Genomic DNA, 16,373 nt, shown 5'->3' on the forward strand with positions numbered 1-16,373 from the left:
ATCCTCAAACCCTGTGGGCTGTTGACCTTTGGAATCTGTCCATACGACTACAGTGGCCGAGTGGAAGCCTTTGTGTGGAGGTTGCTTTTGTAGTGCTAAGGATGGAACTCCAGTGCTTTGCTCACATGCAAGTGAGCCATACTCCTCAGCCCACTCTTAAAGTTAGGTTTATTTACCATTATGCAAAGCCTACACACAGAAAAGCCCTAATGAAACTCTCCAGCCATGTAAGTAAAACTCAAACACAAATACCACACAACATAGCGAGTGATCTCCCAAAGGCCTCTTAGAAGGTAAAGGGTTTAATAATACCAACAGACGGAGCCTTCATAGAGCTACTTTTTTTTTTCTGTATTGTTTTCTCTTTGAGTTTTGAGATAGGACCTAGCTGGGTATCTCTGGTTGGTTTTGAACTTGTGATTCTAATGCAGATGTGTGCCTTCTCATTACACATAGCCTGATGCCCTTTACAAAACCACCTCCCCGACTCTCAACCAACTTCTTTTCCCTCTTCTGAAAAAAAAAATACTTAATTAGGAGTCTCCACTTGCAGAGTGTCTGGGCACCATACTGAAAAGGAAAAGAGAATTTTCCAACATTCGGGGCACAAAACAAAGACTCGGGCAACCGCTTTCATTGGAATAGCCAAGGCTGCTGCAGCCAGTCTGAAATCTCTGTTCCTGTTTCCAGGATCATGTGGCAACATTCCCCTTGTCTGTTTGGTTCTGTGCACTCACTGATGACAGGATAGCTCTCATCAACAGACTACCCCTGCCTGTCTGTCCGGTGGCATTAACATGACACAGGCATACAACAATAGACCAATAAGCCAGTGTCCACAGGCCCAGTCCTGGGAAGGCTCCTTGCCCCTTTAGACATACAGAGCCAAGCCAGGGGCTAGGTCTTCGTCTTCCTGTTTCCTTTCTATAAGATGAACAAGGCCCAGACCCTTCCCAGCATGAACTGAGATCTAATGACAGGAGAAAGAACCGCCTACCTGCCAGACAAGACCTGCCCTCATCACCTTCTAACCATAGCACAGAATCCACACTGCATCACTCGGTTCCTGGGGGTAGGGAGGGTGTCTCTCCTAGGTCAGCCTTACACACCAAGCTATATTTGCTATAGGATATGTGGCCCTGCCTGCCACAACTCTACAACCCCCTACCTTATCTAGTGAGTATTCTAGGGCTTGAGAATGCCCTTTCCTGATGGTGGGCTCAGTCATAAAGCAGACTGCTGGCAACTTTCCAACTCAGAGACTGGCAGGAAGCAGGAAGAAGGCACCAGCTAGGGGAGGAGGGGCCCACCCAGTACCTCCTGCTGATCTTGACTCTGAACATTAAGCATGGTTCATACTGAAAATGGACAGCAATGATTTTGTCTTGTTTTGTTAAGTTTTATTTTTAAATTTGATTTATGGATGTGAGTGTTTTATCTGCATGTATGTCTGTACATTCCTGCCCAGAAGAGGGTATTGGGATCCCTTGGGACTGGAGTTAAGAATGGCTGTGAGCCACCATGGGGGTCCTCTGGGAAAGCAGTCGGGACTTCTAACTACTGTGCCACCTCTCCAGCCCAGCAGCAATGTTTTTAAAAATCATTTTAAAATAGTTGAGGTAGAGATGAGGTCAATTAAGTTACAATATTTCATAAAGGTACAGTGGTCCTTATAGCCATTTATAGGCCTATACAGTAGGAAATCTCCAGAGAAACAAAACCAACAAACAGCACACACTGGACAGGAGGCTCTGCGGACTAACTGTGCAGTACAAAATCAAACTCTGCAGGACTCTGCAGGGCAGACCATAAGCAAGAGGTTAGCAGAATTCATTCTAAGAGGCTTTCAGGCCCTTGAAAAACGCACTGAGATATGTGCAGTTGGTCTTCGTGGCCAGAGGGCCTACACACTTGCTTTGTTCCTATTCTTTTCCTAAGTGGTAAGAATAATACATGCAAACCGGTCATTGCTAAGGACATGGTGGCACAGACCTATAATCCCAGCAGAGAGGCAGAGATGGAAGGATTTGGAAGCGAAGTCAGCCTGGGGTTACAGCCTCAAATAATAACAAAAAAGCAAAACAAAACAAACGGCAAGGAGTGTCTTTTATACTCCAGCCTCATCTGACTTTGTGCTCATGGGGTAACTTAGAGAAAGTCACAAGAGTGGACACTGGCTGCCAGGAATCACGTAGGTGATGCAGGTGATGAAGGGTGGGACAGTGCAGGCTCAGTACTGCCTTGACCTTGTTAGGTAGCTGGGGTTGACCCCGAGTCTGATTCTCCTGCCTCCACTAGACAGCTGGGATCACAGGTGTATGCCACCACGCCCTGTTCATGCAATGCCTGAATCAAGTCCAAGTCTGCGTCTGTCAGGCAAGCACGCCAATACCAAAATGGATCCTTCTCCCTCTCTTTTCAATCTTAGTGACCTTCCTGGCTTTACCTCATTCTGAAATTCTTTTCTGTGGCAGTCAAGGATCCAGATTTACCTGAAGGAAGTCTGTGATGGTTTGATTAGAAATGGCCCCATAGATTGATATATTTGAATGTTTGGTCACCAGGGAATGGCACTATTGGGTGGTAAGGCCTTGTCAGAGGAAGTGTGCCACTGTGGGTGGGCTCTGAGGTTCAAGCCGGGCGCTGTGTCTCTCTCTCTTCCAGCTGCCTGCAGATCCAGATGTAGAACTTTCAAGCTACTCCTCCAGCACCATGTCTGCCTGCATGCTGCTGTGCTTCCCACCATGGTGACAATGGTCTAAACCTCTGAACTGTAGGCAAGCCCCCATTAAATGATTTCTTTTATAATAGTTTCTGTGGTCATGGTGTCTCTTCGCAGCAACCAAACATTGACAAAGACAGTAGCAACTAAAATTTTAATTAAATTAAAGCTACGCAGAGTGGTATATGCCTATAATCCCAGCCAGGAGGCTGTGGTAGGAAGCTCACAAGTTCAAAGCCAACTGGGCTACACAGGGAGACCTGTCTCAAAACCAATAAAATTCAAAAACAAACCCAGGGATTTAGCTGTTAATCTCATCCCCCAAATCACCTTCCTATAAATCAGAATAATGCTGTCTGTCTGGGCACTGTGTCCCAGGCAAGTTTACACATAAAATTAGCCATCACAGCCTGTCAGAGCAGAGGCCAAAGGTGCATGCTCACTGACAGGAGTCTTCATCTGGTCAACACTGCACAGCTGCCTGCTGTCAGTTTCAGGCCAAAGACCTTGTTATCTGCTGTGGGGGAAGCCTGCCCAAGGGAAAGGTCACCTTCACACACACCAGTGGGAACACATCAGGAGACTGAATGCCAAGAAGATTCCAGCATTCGCTCCCATTGCTGATAAATTCTAACAAAGCCCCAGATGTGGGGCTCACAGAGGGGCCTGGCTGCTGCATTACCTCCTTAGAAGCCAGTCCAGCCAGACTGCAAATTCATTACGGATATCTTCTCTGAACCGCTTCTCCTCAGCCTCCTGTTACCATCAGGCCTCAAGCTGATGGGGCCGAACCATGGTCCAGGGGGCCCCAAAGTGAAGGTCACTGGCCACAGGGCACTCAGCTGGCTTTCCAAAGACCTCGATAGAGATTGTGCACCTGCACACCACACACATGACAGCAAGATTCTGGCGGGGCCTGTGAATGGACTTCATTTGCCATTTGTTTTCATGGCCAGAGTTGAGGGCCTAAGTTTAGTTCCTGACTTCACACCCAAATTTAACCCACCCTCTGCACTTGTCAGCCACAGAGCAGACTCCTCAATCAAAGGACATTCAAGGTATCTGGGTCCTTTATTTTCAAGAGAAGGTTTGGAATACCCGCTGCAAATGGCCAGAGGCACTACAGACCATCACTTTAATCTTTCTTTCAGCTGGCGGAGGTGCACATCTTTATCACTGGGGAGGCAGAGACAGAGGGACCAGCCTAGTCTACCAAGTGAGTTCCAGGAAAGGCTCCAAAGCTACGGAGTAACCCTGTCTCAAATAAAATAAAATAAAATAAAAAATCGTTCTTTCTTTCTTTTGGAGATGGGGGTCTCACACTTTACTATTTTAAACTTGTGTTCCCTGACCCTTGGAATGAGTATAATCAGAAGTCCATTATTTAACTGAACATGCTCAGGAGTGAACCAGTCCCAGTGTATCTACAGGCCTCCTTAATAACAACCCAATGTGGGCTCTGCTCTGGGAGGGCACTGCTTCAGAGATAACTTCCATGCGCTCCTTGCTTGCTGCAAACTCTAAGTCTTTTTCCACCATGTCTGGCTCGTGACTCACCACAATTCAGATTCACTGTGCTTGGCTACACCACAAAAATGCCTTACCCCAACTTCACAGAGGCCTTCTACTAATTTGAACCCTTTATGTTACACCTTCCTTGCTTAACCATCCTCAGATCTTTCCGGACGGAGGTTTTTCTTTATTTTCTTCTTCTACACAGGGTTCTACTGTGTAGCCCTGGCTAGCCTAGAACTCACTATGGAGACCAAGCCTTGAACCCAGAAACCAGCCTGCCTGTGCCTCAGAGGTATGTGCCAGCACACCCAGTAAGGTTTTGGTTTTTAAGACAGGGTCTCTTGCATGGTTCACGCTGATCTTAAACTTGCTATGTAACCAAAGATATCCTTGAACTCTTCTGGCTCCCAGAATTTCTGGATAGAGGGAATGCCAACATAAAGTGGGAACATTTTACAAGCAAACACAAAACCTTAGCCTGTCAGAACGACAAAAAACATCAATAGATTACCTGGCTCAACTCTCCTCATTTTAAAGATGAAAAAAATGTGAGGCTAAGAATGGCTTGAAAAAAAAAAAGAGAAAAAGCTGAGCTGGGCGGTGGTGGCACACGCTTTTAATCCCAGCACTTGGGAGGCAGAGGCAGGCGGATCTCTGTGAGTTTGAGGCCAGCCTGATCTACAAGAGCTAGTTCCAGGACAGGCTCCAAAAGCTACAGAGAAACCCTGTCTCGAAAAACAAAAAACTGCTGGGCGGTGGTGGCGCACGCCTTTAATCCCAGCACTCGGGAGGCAAAGGCAGGCGGATCTCTGTGAGTTCGAGACCAGCCTGTTCTACAGAGCTAGTTCCAGGACAGGTTCCAAAGCCACAGAGAAACCCTGTCTCGAAAAACCAAAAAAAAAAAAAGAAAGAAAAAAAGAAAACAAACAAACAAAAAAGCTATATTCAGCTAGCTGGTGTGAGGTGTCACTCAAGGTCACTCTGGGCTACACAGAGGGATCCTGCCTAAAAGGAGCAGGGGTGTCAACCCAGACAGCAGCACACCACAGACAAGCGGAAAAATCAGGGTGGACAGGAGTTTGGGGCGGAAAGTGTGTCTCAGTTATGTTTACCCAGAATGCTTCAGGTCCCATATTTGACCTCCAGCACCAACGAGGAAAACAAAAACTGAAAAAGGAGTTAGACTCAGGTCCAGGCCTCCTTTGCTATCCAGGTCTTCTGGTCCCTAAACTGAGTGGCCTCCAACGACTAGGATGGACTTCTAGACTTCGTCAGGAATGAAGAGTCCACGCTTTGTCTATAATTACTAATTTCTAGTTTCTAATAACCACAATGCTAGGGTTGGAGAGATGGTTCAGTGAAGAGCACGGCTGCTCTTTCAGAGGACCTGGGTTTGATTCTAAGCACCTACATGGCAGCTCACAAACTGTCTAACTCAGGTCCCAAAAGATTCATCACCCTCTTCTAGCCTCCACGGGCATCAGACTTAAAACTGATGTACAGGAGGCAAAACACCCACTTCACATGTATTTATATAATAAATATGTATTTATTATTTTATAAAATAAAATTAAGAAAGAAGCAAAAACACAATGCCTCTAAGTGAAAGAAAGGAGTGAATGACACTTCCAATGTGAGCACACATGGCGGAACCACGGTCAACATCTCCCTACTAGTCATTGCTTTTTGTTTTGCTTTGTTTTCTGATGCAGGGTTTCTCTGTAGCTTTGGTGCCTGTCCTGGAACTAGCTCTTGTAGACCAGGCTGGCCTCGAACTCACAGAGATCCACCTGCCTCTGCCTCCCGAGTACTGGAGTTAAAGGTGTGCGCCACCACCACCCGGCTAAGTCATGGCATATTTTTAAGAGAACAAAAAAAGAATTAAAAAAAATAAACAATTTAAAATGATTGTTAAAGAAATTTGATAAAGCGCTGGTTTATCAAATATGCCTTCGTGCTCCCACTGTCTGAGATGTGTAGGTTCACATCCCTCAGGCACTGCCGGAGTCAGGGATGGCTCTGAGGTGAGTGGTTGGTAGTCCACTCCCACTCCTCACAAGTACACTGGAGTAGCTGAGTCCACACAAGCACACACCAGACCTGGATCCACCTCCCACTTCTAATTCACTGATGTTTGTATGACGCATGTGAGCACAGGCACACATCTGCCACAGGACAACTCCAGCACTCAGAACACAGTCGACACGCCTTGTTCTTTCATCCCACCAAGGGTCTAGGGTTCAAGTTGGGGCTTGCGTGGCAAGTGTCTTTGCACCATCTCACCAGCTCTTAGCCTTCCAATTTTATACAGCTTTCCTATGTGGATGTGACAAACAACAGTCTCCCATTCACAAGCCAGGCCAGGTTATTTATGTTTTGGTTTTTGAGACAGGGTCTTAATCATGAGAACCCTGCTACAGCACGCCGTATATGAGGGGGTTATCAGTGTAAACCACCTAAACATACCCATCCGCACTAAAATAATTAATATATGGGTATGTGTATGCGAAGTGGAGCATGGGGAGGAAGGTTTCCATCTGGAGTGAGGACGGCAGACAAGCCATCACACCTGACCGAGGACCAGGAGACTCACAAGGTAGATGGCTGCATGGAGACACATTTCTTTAATCCTTGACTCCATTACAACCGGAGCCCTAGTGTCCTCCAGCTCCTGGGAAAAGACCATGAACCTGCAGGCGGAGCTGTATCCTTTGTTTCCCTCTGCCTGGACAACACCAGAGACTCTGAGCTAATCTACTAACAAGGCTCTGGAGGAGCCACTGCTCCTGGCCACTGGCCCTGGCAGTTATCCCAAGCCCTTGTTGTAATAACCTGTTTTAGCCATTTGGGGCCACTTCTTTAGAAGCTGTCTTGCATACTAAATATGAAGAGGCCCAACCGGTAGTCTAACAGCCTGTCCTTGCCGTCTTTATTGTAGAAAGGGAAAAGCCTCCGGATGAGTGTGGAAAGCAATTACTTTTGACTCCTAGCAATTATCAAATATACTTTAAGGCCCTAATAAAAAATTAATTACTCTCAAGTTCTGTCAGTAAAGCAGCTGCTAGGAGCCTAGGTTTCTATTGCAATCAAAACATCACTAACTGGCCCCAGATCAGCAAGTGTCTTTTCCTTACTAGTTTACACTCTAGCTTAGTACATGGTAGGCAGAATTCTCCATTACAAAAGAAAAAAAAATAAAGGAAGAAAGAAAGAAAGGAAGATCTGGCAACAGGGGGCTGTGCAAAACTATTAGACATCCATAAATTGAAAAAACACTGGTGTGCATTATTGATCTAGAACCCTGTTTATGAGTGGAACCACAAATGGTTTGGGATGAAACAAAATCCACAAAATTGTGCAACACACAAATCTACATGCCTGTGTATTCAGGAACAGAAATTACCTGGAACACAAATGGCAAAGAATCACGAGGACTGTGGGGCTTGGTGGAGTTGCCTGTGCCCTTAATCCCAGAACTCGGAGACAGAGGCAGGTGGCTCTCAGTGAGTCTGAGGACAGTTTAATTGCACAGAGTTACAGGCCAGACAGGGCTTTATAGTGGGTTATGTGTGTGCGTATGTGGGGCAGGAGAAAAGGTAACTGCCAAAAGACTCTCTTCAATTATTTTTTTTTCCTACAGAGAACAAACATTTGCAAAATGGAGAAAATAACTTTTAAAGCAATCTCCAAACACGTTTTGCCAAGGTGGAGACCTCAAAGATAACCTTCTGAACCCTCCTATTTTAGGCAGGCATTACAAATGATTTTCTTCTCATCAGTCTTGGCGGAGGAGAGGGGGGTTGGAGGCGGGCACAATTCCCTGCAGAAGATCTCACCCCTTTCCAACTCGTAAAACTACCGGGCCTGGTTCCAGTCCCCTGTTCTCCACTCGGGGCTGCAGAAAAACAAAGGGGGTGGGTAGTGGAAACACCAACTCTGCAGCCATCTCGAGAAAGTTCGCAGCTGGAAACCAGCCAGAAAATCAGCCTGGACTTGGGGCCTGGCAGCTGCAGAACAGCAGACCCCAACCGCACTTCTTGCAGACCTGCGACTCCGTTGAGCAGAGGCCTGGCTCTGGACTGTCAGATTCGGGACCACACACCCCAGGAGACTAACTGCAGTGGAAGAAGAGGGCCACTCAAAACCATCCTCAGGACTGGGGGCTGCGGGCGGGGGAGCCAGGGGATGGCTCTCAATCAGAACAAAACCCGCAAGAGCAGGGTGTGCACACGTCCTTCTAGAGAGGAGGCATAAATCTACTGTCACTTCGCTGGTCACTGGTGACCGTGGTGCAACAGGGACCAGGGCCCACGGGCGACACTGGGGGGCGGAACCCGCCCTGCCCAGGGCCGTGTCCCCCTCCCGGGAATGGCGGGCAGCTCACCTTGGGGTCCCGCTCGTAGTAGTGCTGCTGCGTGCGGATCCAGCGGCCCACCAGGTGGTCGCGCACCGTGTGTGCCAGCGCAAAGAAGTAGTCGCGGGGCGTGGCCACATTGCGGTCCTTAACCAGCGTGAAGTGCAGGTGCCTGTTGAAGCTCTTCCGCACCTCGGCCACGTCGCCCAGCCCCGCGAGGCCACGCACGCTGATCTGCTTCTGCCTCTCGCTGTCCGTCAACGGCTTCGCCATGGCACCAGAAGAGGCAGAGGACGAGGGATGGACCTGGAGCGAGCTGAGAAGACTCTAACGCCTAGGATGCTGCGGCGTGTCTGGCGCCAAGGACTGCGGCGGAGGCCGGCTAAAACAGATTGCGCGTGCGCACTTCGAGAGGGCAGGGCCGCGCCGAGGGGCAGGGCCTGAGCTGGAGGCCGGCCGCGGAGAGAAAAGACCGTGGATTTAGGAGACCGTGTTGTTTTTTAGCCAGGAAGACCGCATAGCCGTTCAAACGTTGGGGAGTGGTCCATCACTTTTACTGGTGTGTCTGAAGCTGGAGTGACCGGTTTACATCTTCACCATACCTGAGATCCATACATTACTTTATGGGACAAAAGTAGAAACAGAACTAATGGGTGCGCCTGCCACACCAGAGGGCATCCAGGAACCCTTGCCATCCAGAGACTTCCTGGAGTTTCTGGGGCTGAGTCGCTGGCTCTGCCCAGAATCACCAGATGTCCTCTTTAGGACTGCCTTGGGTGCTAAACTGCAGAGGAGTCCTGTCAAATGTTAAGAGCGCATGCTTGACAGGCAGCCTCCAACGCCTGCTGGGTCCTGTCGCTGAGCTGACAGGTGGTTCTGGAAATACACCTAAGAAAAGAAAAGGTTGTTTATACAATAATTGCAAATTCAGAAGTCCCCATGGCACTTCACTTTAGTTCTGGGGAACAAATTGCATGGAGAGCCTCAAAATACAAAATACAAATGGCTAGTCTAGGCTTCAGTGATAGACCAAGCTATCATAAAATACTGATGTGTGTGTGTACACATGCATACATATATGTGTGTGAAGAATATATACACATTCATGTACATCCATACACACATTTGAATTATATCACATATATGAATATATGTATACATACATATATGTATGTATCTATATCATCTCCTTATCACTCTGAATGACTACCAAGTCATTCAGAACCCCTGTTCCCTAAATTACACACTAGCAGACATAGTGCCCTTTGATCTGAAGCAGGAAGAAGGAACACCTTATGGCTGGAGGCGCTCAGTCTCTTTGACAGAGACACACTCCCCTCCAACTCCTGCAGAGAGCCACTTCCAAAGTCACAGCTCAGCACTGTCTCCCAGTGAGCAGACAAGATCCACTGGTCCTCAGCACACAGGGCGGCCAGCTGTAAACTCATCTGTCCCCAGAAGAACCCTACTTTTCCTTTGTTCTGGAGAAGCTCCCCCCCCCACACACACACACACATAACAAGGCTTTGGGTTGCTCTGTTAGGTAGTCTGAAGTTCCAAAAGCTTAGCCTGTGGAGCCTCTCTCCTTCCGCCTCTGCCTTGCGGATAAGATGTGAGCTCTTAGTAGCTACCGCTCCAGCTCAGCTTGCCTGCCCCATGTCAGACTTCCTGCCGTGATAGTCATGGACTCTCACCCTCTGAAACTGTAAGGAAGTCTCCAATAAACTCTTCTTCTATTTAAAAAAAAAAAAATGTCCCGGTGTAGAGTTGGAGGTGTGGCTCAGTAATAGACGTGGTTTGCAAAAACAAAACTAGTTGTTTTCCTGGTTTGATAGTTCCGAATTAATTTACCTCAACTTCTTCATCTACAGACTTTCTCAGGAGACAACACCCTGGAGTGACCTCCCCTTGCTCCTGTCTACTCTGGAACTCACTCCAGGGCTTTATCCTTGCGATGCTGAAGCCAGCAAGATCAGATTCCAGCCACTGATGACAGGGCCTGTGGGACTCCTGATAGTCTGGAGGCTGGGAACTCTGGCTAATGTTCTCTGTCAGTGACTTTGCAGTGCAGGAGTCACACCAGTGTGTGTGCCCCTACACCACCACTTGCACAGGCCTGTGGAACAGACTGCAAGCTTCAAAAGACAAAACCATTAGAACTGGCCACGCCTGTAATCCCAGCCCTGGCTGAGGCCACCCTCATAGGCAGACCCATTTCAAAACAAATAGTTGGCCAAAGGTAAGTTTTCTGGTGTGACAGATTACATCTAAAATCTGGAAAGGTTCAGCCGCCTACCTTGTCAGGGTATTGGGACCCTATTGCTCTAACCAGAGGAAGGGGGAGTGGGCGGGGCTTGTCTCTTAAAGGGACAGGACAGACCATTACAATTATAACCCACATTCAGGAAAGCTAGTGGGAACTGGTAATGATCAGCTCCATTTCCTCAACACAGTGACTTTTGTTTCCTCCACACTAGGAGTGAATCCAGTATCCTGCACAGGCTAGGCAACTGCCCTTGGCTTGAGACATGATGCTGTTGTATTCTCGGCTGGCCTCAAACTCATGATCTTCCTACTTCAACTTCCTGAGTACCGCGTGTGGGGCCCAGGGAAACCTGGCCACACATAATGGGGCCCAAGCCATGTGGGGCCCAGGCCGCACAGGTACGATGGCAGGCAGCACGGGTTTCAGGAAAAGCCATAAGCTTCCTTCCACCCAGGGAGGGCCAACATTCCAACCTTTAGATAAGATCACCAGCTGTCCCTGAGCCCAGGACTCAGCCTATTCCCCTTTTGCCAAGAGCCCTAGACAAATGTCAGCCAATTGAGGTCCTGAAGTCTGGAAATCCCCTCACCCCCAACCTCTACTATGATAAAAAAAACTCTGCCCAGACTGGGTTTGGCACTCTCTGCTCTCAACTGCTGTGTCAGACAGGTGAAGAGTCCAAGCTTAAACTTGAATAAAGGCTCTTTGCTTTTACACAGAAGTGTGGACTCCATGGTAGTTTTGGGGGGACCCCGTGATCTGGGCATAACACTGGGGATCACCAGTGAGTGTTGCTGCCTCACACCAGAATGAGGGACACCCCCCAGCCAGATAAGAACAAGTGGAGAAGCATCTTTAAGTTTTCCTCTGATAATACCAGAACTTCTGTGAAATGACCCTGAACCCCTTGGGCTACACACTTTAACATTGCTGGGATGTCCATGGCTTCAGTACCGACCACCGCCTCAGGGTGCATCCCAGCCTCTTCAGTTTCTACATCGATAAAGCTCTTTACAAACAGGCATTTGAGCAGCTGGTGTTGTGCACAGAAGGGAATTGATCCTTTCCTTCTGACCTTGTGATTCTACTCCAAAGAAAACATCCCACAAAAATGCTCATGTCCACCTGAAGCCGCGTGCAGAAAACGCTATTAACAGTGTGTAAACGTCCATGAATACTTGAATGGGCACTAACTGTGACATGAACTCTGACATAATCGCATGGCCACAAGACACCCACAGCCATTCCCACTAGAGCAGATAAGTAGTGCTGTGTGGTAGAGGCGAGCTCAGAAGAGCACGCCCAGAGTCATGCTACTGTACAAGGCTCTGGCAGAGGTCAGCTCACAAGAACCTTGGGGGGGCAGGAAGTAGGTACATCTGAGGGGTGAAAACCTCTTGGACTACTTCTTAGGTCTTGGATGTTCTGCTTGCTGGTCCCCAGTTAGCTGTCAGGCACAGCCAGCTTGTGGACTCACCTTGTCCCCAAAGTGACTGAGAAACCTGCTGCAGACAGCAGTATCCCAGGAGAAGCTGCTAGCACATGGCTCTATGCTGGAGTCTCTCTGGGGCTCCACATTCAGCTGCTGCCTTGGTTTCCTCCCAGGCTCCCCTGTCTTTGGATGTCCCCCACTAGAGTTACCCTCCATGAGCTGCAGGTCCCACACTTCCTCAGGGAAGCTCCTAGCCTAGACTCTTCCTGCAAACCACCACCTCCTAGCAAGGGCCAGTGTCCAACAGCACTCTCTGTAGCCTGCTCCCAGGTCCTGTGGCTGGGGATGGAACAGCAGCAGAGGGGCTGGGCAGGTGGTAACTGAAGACAGACACTGAGCCTAAGCTGGTGGTCGTTCTGATGGGTCAGACTCATTCATGTCTTTGACCGTAACAAGTCTGGACTACATAGCAAGCTTCAGGCCAGCCAAGGATAGCAAGACCAGGTCTTCAAAAAACACAAACAAACAAAGCTAGATACAAAGAATATATACTGTGAGATTCCAGTTATGAGATGTTGGAGGGCTGACACAAATAGGTGTCATAAAGGGGCCAGAGGTGTAGCTCACGAGCACGTGTTCAATCTCCACAACCCAAAACAGATGTGTGTCACCATGAAAACCAGACAAGGGTTTCCAGGATACTGAGGGAAACTCTCTGGGGTGGTAGACACGTTCTATACATTTTAGGACTATGAACTAACTACATGAGGGCAAGCAGGTCACACTATCATTTATGTAGTAGTTTTAGGGTCTGTGTTGCAGTGAACCACTTGTTTGTCCCGGCCGCCTGGCTAGCTTAGCCCCGAAATAACCACACAGAAATTGTATTAATTAAAACACTGCTTGGTCCCTCAATTCTAGCTTCTTATTGGCTAAGTCTTACATCTTAATTTAACCCATTTCTATTAATCTGTGTATCGCCATGTGGCAGTAGCTTACGGGCAAAGCATGTCTATCTCTGGTGGCAGATCCATGGTGTCTCCCTGACTTTCTTTTCTTCTCTCAGCGTTTAGTTCTGTCTTCCCTGTCTACCTAAGTTCTGACCTATCAACAGGCCAAGGCAGTTTCTTTATTCATTAACGAATACAAGCAACACATAGGCAGAAGGAGCTCCTACACCAGATCTGTGCATTTTACTATATGAAAATGATACCTAATGAAGAGAAAACAGCTGGACTGGTAAAGGTTAGAAACAGCCTCTACAAAGCAGGCAGCCATAGCCAACAGCCAGCCCTCAGAACAGCCCCCAAGTTCCTCCTGAGTGTCCTTTCATGCAGCACAAGCTGAGCAGAGACTGAGCCAAACATGGAGCTGTGGCTAAGAAGGGGAGGCAAGGAAGACTTCTTGCCAAAAGTCTATTTGCTTTGCTTTGCTGCTGAACCCTGGCTGTTTGATTTGGGTGGAGCTCTGCCTGGGAGCACCCACTGACAAGGCAGAGGAGCAGAAGACCCTACAAGGAAATGCCAAGCAGAACGAGGAGGGAAGGCCCACGTGATCCATCAGGGATCTCAATCTCCTTCACTCTTCTGGTAAGACTTCTCTCAGTTGAGGGCCCCTCCTCTAGGGTCACAGTTAGCCAGCTGGCCTGGCTCTTCTCTCGAGGGTTAGTGAGACTGCAGGTCTGAAAAAGGCCTTTGGGTCGAAATAACAACAGCATCTGCCCAGTTAAGAACAAAAGAACACATGTGGTCAGGCTTGACTAAAGAGACCTGCCCAGAGAAACCTGTTGTTTGTGTTTCTCGGGCAGCGTTGTGCCAGGAACATAGGACTTCACAGACTCTGTGGAAGCCCCTGAACTTCATTCCCAAGTTCACGCTTCCACTTTTCAAGCTGCTTTACTGAGATGTAGTTTACATTCCATAAGCTAGCTGTGTAAAGTGCACACTTCAAAGGGTTTTTAGGGTTATTACGGAGTGGTGCCACCGTTATAATTTAAGTGTAATGACCTTTCACTGTCTCCCCCAAATCCTGCATCTGTACCAGTCTGAACTTACTATAATTCCTCCATATCTGCTCTGGGAAACTACCACCTTGATTCTGCCTTTACTTTGGGTATTTTATGTGAGCCAAATCATATAATATGTAATCCTTTGCGTCTAGTCCCGCTCTCTTTCCACCACTGTGCTGAGAATTAAACCTAAGGCCTTTCTCCACATGCTAGACAACATCACCCCATGGATTTAATCACAGCCAGGGACTTCATTCTTTTTAAAGGCTGAATTACATTCCAACGTGCTCCTTTTCTTTTATGGTGTTCTGCCTGTATGTGTGTCTGTGCACCACATGCACACCACGTTCAGAGGCCAAAAAGGGGTATCAGATGCCCTGGGACTGGAGTTCCAGATAGTTGTGAACTGCCAAGTGGGTGTGGAACTCAACCAGGGTTCTAGAAGAGCAATCGGTGCTCTCGACCAGTGAGCCATCTCCCCAGCCCTAATGTACTCTTTAAAAAAAAAATAAAAGTCCTTTGAAGGTCTGGGATTGTGGCTTAGTAGCAGAGTTTTTGTCTGGTATGTGTGCACACCCCTTCCCCCCCCAAATCTTAGAAAAAAAAATTCTTTGAAATTTCCTACTCCTCAGAAAGTTGAAACCCTTATTTTTATTCCCACATCTCTCACCTTAAACCAATCCTGGCAGGCCTCTGGGCTTTGGCACTTTGATTTGCAAATGTCTGAGTTGCCCTCCGGGAGTGGCTTCCAGCCCTGAGTTTTCAGAGCACCCCAGCATAGCAGGCATCCATTGCCTGGCTCTGTACCATGGAGCCTCAGCAGGGGCTGGGGGTGGCTCAGTGGAAGAACAGGCATGCTTGTGCTGGGCACTCTTCCGACCCTTCAGACGGCTCCTGGAGACAGCCTTATGGGAATTCTCTGCTGGGGAACTATGCAAAACCTGCAGCTGACAGCAGGATTTACAAGGCAGCACCCTCTGCCATAGAAACCGTCATCTCTATAACCAACACAGGAAAGGACTAAAGGTTGGCGGATGATAAAGGAGTGGCTAGGCCTAGAGGTGTTGTTTCTCATCTTGTCGATTCCTCACCATCACAGAACACATTACAACCATGACTGTCTCTTTTGTTTGCCTCTTTTTCCAGACAGGGTTTCTATGTGTAGTGCTGGTGCCTGTCCTGGAACTAGCTCTTGTAGACCAGGCAGGCCTCGAACTCAGAGATCCGCTTGCCTCTGCCTCTCAAATGCTGGGATTAAAGGTGTACGCCACAGCCCAGTTTATCACTGATTCTTTAGGGTGGAGCCCAGGCTGTGGGGTGTGGGTTGGTGTGACCAGGAACACTACGGTCACTCTTCCCCCACAAGGAATGATATAGCATGCTGGGTGTGAGAAGGGAAGCCTCTGGGCCTGGGTCTCACTCACTAGAGAATCCTTTGAGTGCCTGAGGGCCCAGCTTGCCAGTGGCAATGAGGGCTACTTGTGTGGCTAGTGACCCAGTCAGGGTTCTGTGGATGCCCAGCAAGCACACTGCCCCTCACCACACCTCAAACCTAGAACTTTAAAACTGTTTAAGTGAGGAAGCCTCTGTAATTATGGCAAAATCTGGAAGCCACACAATAAATTTGTATGTAAATACAGATTTGATCAGTTTAAATAGAAAGTTTCAATATACACTAACAAGCTACCATAAAATCAAAAGGGTAGGCAGTAGAGAAAAAAAAAACTACCTCATCACAATGTAAAGATCCTAAAATCAGGGGGAAAAAAAATGACCAGTGTTCTGGATAAATGGTAGATACTAACAGATGTTCCACAGGAAATACAATGACACTTAAAAACAAAGATAAATTAGAGGAATCATTAGTCCCATTTTATCAATTGCCAGACTGGTAAACATCAAACCATGGGCAATCGCTGCCTTGGTGAGGGAAGCCAGTCCCAGTTACCGGTGGGGTAAAGAAACTGGCAATGTCCACTCCATTTAAAATGCTAACGTCCTTGACCGGACAGTGTCAGGTGGATTGCATGCGTGGGCATGCAAACAGGACAGCCTGAGGTCCTGTCATCTAAATGA

The 16,373-nt window shown here is 48.0% G+C and overlaps 1 protein-coding gene across 1 annotated transcript in view; it reads right to left on the reverse strand.

Moving 5' to 3' along the window:
- The window catches only part of Pygb (glycogen phosphorylase B), a 44,196-nt gene extending 35,119 nt beyond the window's left edge, over positions 1–9,077 (reverse strand). Inside the window, exon 1 of the mRNA XM_041670564.1 lies at positions 8,622–9,077. Within this exon, the coding sequence (XP_041526498.1) occupies positions 8,622–8,864 (243 nt within the window). The 5' untranslated portion in view covers positions 8,865–9,077. The remainder of the gene's footprint in view (positions 1–8,621) is intronic.
- Positions 9,078–16,373: the final 7,296 nt, after the last annotated feature.

This window comes from Microtus oregoni, unplaced genomic scaffold (assembly GCF_018167655.1).
Source record: "Microtus oregoni isolate MIOR12 unplaced genomic scaffold, Mior012 000020F_ref0000438, whole genome shotgun sequence".
NCBI lineage: Eukaryota > Metazoa > Chordata > Mammalia > Rodentia > Cricetidae > Microtus > Microtus oregoni.